At 47.3% G+C, this 9,311-nt stretch overlaps 1 protein-coding gene across 2 annotated transcripts in view; it reads right to left on the reverse strand.

Moving 5' to 3' along the window:
* The window catches only part of LOC108786492 (disks large homolog 2), a 158,856-nt gene that overhangs the window by 3,275 nt on the left and 146,270 nt on the right, over positions 1–9,311 (reverse strand). For both annotated transcript variants that reach the window (XM_018555809.1, XM_018555808.1), the window contains 3 exons: positions 5,057–5,158; positions 3,280–3,452; positions 1,422–1,531 (listed from right to left, as the gene is read on the reverse strand). In XM_018555809.1, the coding sequence (XP_018411311.1) occupies positions 1,422–1,531; positions 3,280–3,452; positions 5,057–5,158 (385 nt within the window). The remainder of the gene's footprint in view (positions 1–1,421; positions 1,532–3,279; positions 3,453–5,056; positions 5,159–9,311) is intronic.

Genomic DNA, 9,311 nt, shown 5'->3' on the forward strand with positions numbered 1-9,311 from the left:
CTCTCTCTCTCTCTCTCTCTCTCTCTCTCTCTCTCTCTCTCTCTCTCTCTATCATCAATTGCTCTATCTATCTATCTATCTATCTATCTATCTATCTATCTATCTATCTATCTATCTATCTATCTATCTAGAATCGGGATAATTTTGAAACAAAATAAAATTGGATACAATTGGAATAAAATTAAACTGGGACTCAACAGCAATCAAATGGAATTAAATACAATTAGGATACAACTGTGAATACATTGAGCGAAAATTGACTAGGGGGGGGAATCCCTGCAGGGAGTCATGAGTGACAGTCACAGCTTTCTGCAGGGAGACGATCGGGAGGTGAGCGAGCGACGGTATGTGTCCGCTCACTGCCCGATCTATTCAGCCGACCTGTGACAGTTTCATTGTCACACGTCGGCTCAAACCATGAGGTGAGTGAAAATCACTCACCTCATAGTTCTCGTTTAATTAATCATGTGAAAAACAAATTCCTGCTTATTTATTTCATCTGCACATGATCGGGTATGCAAAGTGAACACAGCTATAATTTATTAAGTGAAGATTCTCAACTTCTTTAGTAAATCAGTCCACAATCTTGGTTTTAATAATGAATGTCTCTTATTTGCTCCCTTTTGGTCTGTTAAATATGCCATTGAAATCGTTTCATTATATCTGATCAATATTTGTATAAAATACTGATTAAATCTGATCGCTTCCTGTGCTCTCTGCCTGTGCTGCCTCTCATTAGTTACACTGTTCTTAGCTATCTCTGAGGACTATAGAACCCCCTCCTTCTATGTCATGGAGAAGAGGAGAGATGAGTTATTGTAGCCCTGGCTTAGGGTGACAATTCTGCTCCTCCATACAGTACGGTGAATAGGCGTCATCATCCGAGGACAGGAAATGCGTTACTGGCAGGATCACCAAGAGAAAATAAAGGAAGAAAGTCCAAAAAAAGAAGAAAATGATTGCAGCCACCACATACAATGACTGCTAAGCTGCACTGTATAACATTGCTGATCTTGAGTCCAGCTACACTTTATTATGACTATGGATGGTTGCAAACCTTAACTGGCAACCTAACCTAACAACCCAAGAATAGGAAATGTGCATGGACTACAAAAAACCCCCCTCTTCTCTCTTTGCCAATCTCCACAACCTAGGTGAGATGTCTTCTGTAACCCACAGAAAGAACTGGGAACAATGTAACTGATCAGTCAACACAGGCAGAAGGCACAGGAAGAAAATCATTTGCACTTTTTGGGAAGATAAAACACTTTCACTTGTATAATAACAAAGCAAAAGAGAACAAATGAGAGAACTTCATTGTTACTTAAAAGTGAAAAAGTCTGGTGGGTCGTTCCTCAGGGTATGTTGCCCCCCTCCCATCCAACCCCCGCCACCACGATATATTCATACACTGTACTCACATTAATGAATCCACAGATTTAGGCTTTATGAAGATCGCTATTGGATATAGTTGTGCTACTTGTAACCGCTTGATAGCGTTTCCTGATACGTCTAGAATGCAATGCTTCCCCTTGTGAAAACAAATAAAGACGAGTCAGGAGAAAAAGGATCAGAACATACAGAGAACACAATGCCAAGAGCGCAAACTGACCCCAGCCACCCTTACATCCTTCTATTTTTACTATATCTATAACCAATAAAAATATATATATATATATATATATTGTGACATAAGGAAAGGGGAAGTCATTGAGGGGCGATATATTTCCCCTCTCTTTCTATCATATGTACAGGACTAGTGGAACCCAGACCAGGTTTTCGGGTAGACTTTGGGTCTGGGTAATCCAGTTTGGGTTTTTTGTCCCTCACCTGGATTGTTAGATTTATTGATTAATGATTGATTATCCAGGTGAGATAAAAGGGGGAAGGCTGGAGCATGATGTTGCTCTGGCCTGGGACTCAGGCAGCATTCTGAGAGAGCTACAAGTTGATGTGTGTGAGTAAAAGGTTGCCCGAAATACTTGGGTTTTGTGAGGTGACTGAGATAAGCTCACCTATACACCATGAGTAGCTACCCCGAAAGTAAGACCTAGCGCTATCTTCAGGGATAAGACCTACCACTAAACTAGGTCTTACACACACACACAACAAATATTTATTTTGAATACAGTAAAAAACAGAACACCGGACCTCATACACAGCAAAGTAGGTTATCGAGTATGAGTGCCGATATTTTTCTTTCTGGTACTCACCGATACCGAATACTGATACCAGAAGTCTGGTATTGACTTGCCACCCGGCTTTCTGATTAGCTGGGAAGCCGTCACCAGGTGATGAAGAAGCATGGAGCCGGCTTTCAGAAACCTGGGGGTGCGGTTAATTACTTGCTGCCCAGCATTCTTATTGGCCAGCTTCCCGACCAATCAGGAAGCCGGGCAGCGAGTCATTACACGCCGACTGGCTTCCTTAATAGGACTTCTGGTGACGAGGGAGCATGGAGCCGGCTTCCTGGCCAATCAGGAAGCCGGGCAGCATGTAATGACTTGCCGCCCGGCTTCCTGATACCAGAAGTTCCGGGAATAGGAGAAGCATCGGGAGCATTTGGGCGAGTACGAGTACTTACCCAAATATTCTGTATTGATGCATCCCTACAGCAAAGTCTCCTCAGAACAGAAGGTATTCATATACGTCATTCCATCACATATCCCAAAAATAAAAGAAACATTCCTCATCTCAGGGCAGTGGGTGGAGCCATTCAAATCATTGCTATACGGCTGGTGTATAGCTCAAATATAGCCTAATATTATAGAGCCATATAATAAAAATTGCAAATGTGAAACAGCTTTTTTCCCTTTAAAGCTGAACTCCGGGATCATCAAATATTGTCCTCATACAAGAATCATATATTCGTCTTGAACCTTGGTGAACTTTGTGTATTTCTTCCAGGTCTGTGCAGTCATCCAGTGTGAGACTAGGAGCTTCCTGTAATAAAGACCGGTCACTGCTGCTCTGCTTGTGCAGGGTGACTGCTCTTGTCTCCGCCCCCTCCTGTAGTTCTCTACAGACAGCTTGCAGTGGGTGGGGCCTACTGGGTCCCTCCCGCAGCTTTGCTCTCTGTACAGGCTATGTACAGCACAGTGATGATGTCACTATTACATTTACAAATTAATCACTGGGCTTGTGAAGACATTTGGTGCCCATAAAGTAGATTTATATCCTTTGTTTCTATTGAGGACTATATTTAAATAAACATGTTTTTGTGTCTGGGGGTTCAGCTCTAAGGGTAAGGTGCTGAGGAAGAGGACTAGCAATGCTTACCCTTTCTGCTACAAACTTCACAGACTGTACACTAGTTCCATAAAGATTGTCATTGTATTGCCCCGCCTCTATGAATTTGTGCTCCTGGATGTCCTTTTCCATCTGTTCCCTGGATACGACAAAGTGGTAGTCTCTACCGTCCACCTCGTAGTCTCTCTTTGGTCTGGTTGTATCTACAGGAGAGCAGAGCACAATTAAACCTCACATGCTGTATTTTACAAGAAGATGCATTTGATCAAAACATTGTAAAGTGGTAACATTGTCTTAAAGTGTATCCAATCCAACATCTTTAGTGTTGTATAGTGTGGAAGGGTTAGAACCCCCATTTAGGTTTTTATTGCGGTATCGGTGTCCGCCGGGAAGATTCACCCTACCTATGTGTTCTGATGGCCATTGTTATTAGGACTGAAAGTGAATAAAAAGCAAAGGGGGTTATTCACGACGGAGCCGAAGGATACAGCTGTAGCTTCGGCTGATCCTTCGACTCGCTTCGGCCACCTGAGCCCTTCGGTTTTCGGTGGAAACGAAGGGCTGCTGCACAGGCTATTTACAATAGCCCGTACAGCAGCCGAAGGCAGCCGAGCCCATATGCTTCAGCTCAGCTGATCCGTATTCACAGCCGAAGCATTGAGAAAGGTCGGCCGAAGCTGACGATCTCTACGCAAATGATATCTGGCCGGAGCCAGCCATAATCTCACGGCTCGCTCCGCCAGTTGTAATGACAGATCAGTGTCCCCAAATGACCCGGGGATGCTAATCTGTCATTAAACAATAACAACTGGCCGTCAACGAGTGACGTCACGGCTTGCTCCACCCAGTTGATATTTATTGGCCGGGACCTGCTAGAAGACTCTGTCAGGCGCCGGTCAATAGGAAACAGTTGGGCGCAGCTAACGTTGATGTCACACGCTGACGTCCAGTTGTTTTTATTTTGCCGGCATCTGTTAGATGCTTCATTTTTTCCTTTTCTTTAAAATATTTTTTTTACGTTTCCTATTTTCAAAATTTTTTAAAAATAATTCTTCAACTTTTTTTTCATTCATTGAACTTTTCTTCTATTCTGCTTGCTACCTCGGAGGTACCGAGCAGAATAGCCGAGCCAAATGCTGCTCGGCTATTCACTTACTACCGTTTCGTTCCCTATGTGAATAGGGGCGAACGGCATCGAGTGAGCTGCCGGAGCTTCGGCTCAACCGATCCAGATGTCGGCTGCGTCGAACTCCCGCTACACTTCGGCTCACTCCACTTCGGCTGGGTTATTCACTCGGCTGCCTTTGGCATCTTTATGAATAACCCCCTAAAATGTTTGAGTTGTCACCGGATCAGCAATAGAGGTCCCATTGACAACTGTCCACGAGGGGATTCCCTTACTTAAAGGGCTCCAAAAAAAGGATTTGGCTTGAGATGTATGTTAAGTGGCTGCTTTCATTTTGTGAATGCTGATAATTCATATAATACGGAGGTCACCAGGAACCAGTGAGAGCTGGAAGCATCCAGGAGATCAACATTCCCGCAAGTGTTGGTTTCCCAGCAGACATCTGGGGACAAGAACTTGAGAATGGAGACTTGTTTGGTGGCACCAACACTGGTTCTCTTTAATAATGTTAAATTGAACAAGGAAGGTTGCAGTCCAGCCACAGTTCTGAGGATAGCTACACTTCCTGCACCCATGGTAACGCATACATCCCAATATAAATCTATTTAACATTTGTATTCTATGTAACACATACATAAATCAAGAACCCTTCGGTATATAACCCCAATGAAGTCTACTTACGTGGTACACATGATCCAAATTTTTCAGGGAATTCGGATATCAGGTCGTCGTTGATCCGATCTTTCATAGGGCCGAGGATAATGACCGGCCTGGTGTAATTAACTGTCAAGAGAAGACAAGCATGTTACCCTGTGTTTTGCACGATGCAGCACTAAGGGTTATACTTATAAAATGTTTGCAGAACTATTTACCCTGCGATTGACTTAGTTTTAGATTCACAACACGTTATGGTGACTAGGTGGAGACGTGGAGCACAGGAATACTCCTCAGCTCCATCTAGTGGCCATAATACGAATCGAAACTAATCTAAATAGTGTGAATCTAAAACTAAGATGTTCGCAGGGAGAACAGCTCTGCAAAGTTTTGTAAATACACCCCTTAAAGTAAAACTATAGTCAAAGCTGGACAAAAATATATGTTGTATACCATAAAAAAGTACTGCATTCTTTATTTCCCTTTAGCCTCCCCGTCAAGTTAACAAACTTATCTATTGGTCGTGCTGGAGGATCCCATTTCTTTTGATCATGTGACAATGCTAATTTTCCATTTCTGTATTAAGTGCAGTGTTGTCACCCTCAGGTAAGAGATGCCTGCTAGGACTAGAGTAAACATGAGTATCGCTGCCCCCTGTTCTTCGTTTCTAACAGCCCTGCTTCACCGCCACTCACAACTCCCACTGGCATGTCCACCAGATTGGCATACAGCTCTAGCGGTCATGGGAGCTGTAGTATGTTCGGCTGTGTGGATAGATCCCAAGTTAAGTTCTTTTACTAAGCGCAATGAGCAGCAGCTGGACAATACAGAAACAGCTGCTGTCTTATTGAGAGAGGCAAGTATTGTCTTGTTTTCAATGAATGGCTTAGGCACTTATTGGCACATATTTTGCTGAGTCTTTAGATGCACTTTAAAGCCCAATGGGACCTTCAGTTCATATCAGCTAAATGCATTCCAGGTGCATCCAAACAAAAGGTGTTCAATGTCTTTCAGTTTGTTTTCTTTATAAATCAGACAGTAGAAAGGCCTTAAAAGCAGTTGAAGTGCTTCCATCCAGCTTGCTTTGGAAAAGGCAACGCAAGGGGAGATGTAAGCAGGAATGGTGAAGAGGCACCTAAAGGTGAAAGTACCATCAATATACAAAGTCAATACAAGAAGAGCTTTCAGGAGCGCTCTTATAGCACCTCGACAAGGTCACCCTTTGTAATTAGAAGAAAAGCATTGTGGGGGGCGTGGCTTACCTATGGCGGCGGCTGGACGTGTGTAATTGAAGCTCCCGCTCCATCCCCGAGTTGCTCGTGACACAAGGACACTTCGCCGGACTCCCTTACTATCCTCATGGGGGGGAAAAGAGGCCAAAAGTCGGCCTCAGCCAAGAGGCCGCACGCGGGCTCACTCAAGCGCCTATGGGCAGCGGAATCCCCGCCGGATGATCGTGGGGCCCTGCACGCGCCTCCAACCCTCTCGCCAGCGCGGCCTGCGAAGGCCTCTACCCACCATCACCGGCCTGGAAGGGATGATACCTCGGCCCAGTCGGAGGCGGAGGGCTCGGATGATGGCTCCGAACTGTCGATGCGCACCTTGGCACGATCCATGCCGACCAAGCGGGAGCTGTCGGCGATGTTTCTTCGCCTGGAGACCTCTATTAAGTCGGACCTGACGGCGCTCAGGTCCGAACTCTCGCACACGCTGCACCGCGTGGAGGCCGCGGAAGACCGCCTGGATGAACACACACAAGCGATCCGAGAGCTCCAACATCAGGGTAAGCTATCCTGGCTCCACACTCGCCAAGCGCTGTACAAGATCGAGGACCAGGAGAACAGAAACCGCAGGAACAACCTGCGTCTCCGAGGCCTGCCTGAAGCCACGGGTGACGCAGACCTCGCGGACACTGTCAGGGGCATCCTCAATTCCATACTGGGTCGACCCCCTACCTCTACTCTCCTGTTTGATCGGGCGCACAGGGCCCTGCGGCCCAGAGCACTGGCGGGAGAACTGCCCCGAGACGTCATAGTGCGGCTCCACTACTACACAGATAAGGCCCTGATCTTCACACACCTAAAATCCTCCTCTGAAGTGGACTTCGATGGGGCGAAGATTCAACTCTTCCCTGACCTCTCTCCGGAGACACTTGCTCGCAGGCGCCATCTCAGACCCCTCCTGAAGTTGCTGAAGGATGCCCATATCCCATACAGATGGGGGTTCCCCGCCTGCCTCATAGCTACCCGGGAGGGTAAATCAGCGATACTGCGCTTCCCTGAGGAGCTGGCAGAGTTTTGCGCCAAGCTGGAGATCTCCATGCCGGAATTGCCTGAGTGGGCCGACCGACCGCCAGAATGGCGTTTCTCCCCTTCATCCCACTGGCAACAAGCTGCTCCGAAACCCCAGAGGGGCTCCCGGCACAGGCCTTCATCCCATTCTGCCCCGGGAGATTGATTTTTCCACCGCCCTCTTGCCGTTTTGCGGGCATTACCGCATATTGTTGCTCGTTTAGAGCTCCACTGAGGTGCCCTCCCCTGCTGCCTGTCAGGGGCACCGGGCGAAGTTGTCCTAAATTTTTCCCTTTTTTTTCTCTCTTGTTTTTTGGTTAAAGTCACCTGTTTGATCTGAGTTGGACCGTTATGTTATGGTTTTTTTCTGTACGACTGTTTGCTAAAAATTTCAGCCAAGTATGTCACATGTAATTTGTATGCACTCGGGGAGTGGGGGGGAGGTTTCGGCCGCACGTATAAGAAGTCACACTGCATTTTTGTATGTGGACTGCAGGCCCTGCCGTACGAGGCCCTCCACCCCCACTAGGCCATGCCTTCCCGGGGAGCCCTTGGCCCCGCGAAAAGGCATCTGCTGCCGTATTTGCGGCACTTAGTGTAAAGCAGAAGATTCTGCCCATGCCTGTTCCCTTCTGTGTCCCCCCTGCCTTTGTCTACCTCCCTTATGTATGTACCTTATGTGTCGTGAACTTGCTCTGGTCCTCAAGGTCTTTTGCGGAGACCCCCTACGGAATGTATCAATGGCGGCTTTAAAAATAATCACGTATAATGTAAGGGGCCTTAACTCCCCACGTAAACGCTACCAGATCCTGATGGAGATTGACAGAAGCGAAGCTGATGTAGTCTTCCTGCAGGAGACGCACCTCTCCTACATCTCTCCGACACTGATTAAAGCCCGCCACTATCCGCTCTGGTACTACGGGGCATCCCCCACTAAACGTGCTAAAGGAGTCGCTATTGGGTTCCGAGGGGGTCTCTCGGTGCAAATCGGAGAACGTTTGACTGACCCGGAGGGTCGCTATCTGATTATGCGGGTAGCTATTCAGGGGGTTGAGTTTACGTTGGCTAATGTGTATGCCCCGAATGTACATCAGGTGTCCTTCTTGGGACGGGTCTTGGGCAAAATAGAGGACTTCCGTAAAGGTAGACTACTTCTGGCGGGGGACCTGAATTTGTGCATAGATCCCCTACTGGACGCATCCTCAGGGGCCACACGCAATCCGCCTTCCCATCTTGCTTCCTTGCGCAGGGCCCTCCACAAGTCTCAGCTGGTGGACGCGTGGCGCCTCCTTCACCCAGGGGTCCGAGACTATACGCACTTCTCTTCGGTCCATTCCACTTATTCCAGGATTGACGTGATCATGTTGGATCACACTCTCCTGGAAAACTTACAATCAACAGCGATCCTACCTACCACGATCTCGGATCACGCGCCAGTAATGCTCTCACTGTCTCTGGACTCCCTGGGTGACAGGACGTTTAATTGGAAACTTAATGATTCCCTACTGCACGACCAGCTGATCTCGGCAGAGCTGTCGCAGACTTTGGCTTCCTACTTCGCTGCCAACACCTCTCCCGAGGTCTCGGCGGCATGCACGTGGGAAGCCCACAAAGCTGAGCATGCACGTGGGAAGCCCACAAAGCTGTTCTGCGGGGCAGGCTGATGGCTGTGGGGGCCAGGCGTAAGAGGGAAAGGATGGCGACCATGGCGGCATTGCTTAAGGAGATCCAACGTTTAGAAACGTCCCATAAGAGCCTACAAGACCCTCAGACCCTCCAAGAGCTACTGTCCAAACGTAATGAATTGAGACTCCTACTAGAACAGAACACCACGAAAGCCTTTAATATAGTCTCCCGTAAATATTACGAAATGGGGGGCAAACATCTCTAAGATTAAGACGAACAAGGGATGCATGGCACATACCACCACGGCCATTGCGGAAGTTTTCAGCAATTATTACCAGGACCTCTACCAAGTGAACGATTCAGAT

This window comes from Nanorana parkeri, unplaced genomic scaffold (genome assembly GCF_000935625.1).
Source record: "Nanorana parkeri isolate BGI_ZX_2015 unplaced genomic scaffold, ASM93562v1 scaffold214, whole genome shotgun sequence".
Lineage (NCBI taxonomy): Eukaryota > Metazoa > Chordata > Amphibia > Anura > Dicroglossidae > Nanorana > Nanorana parkeri.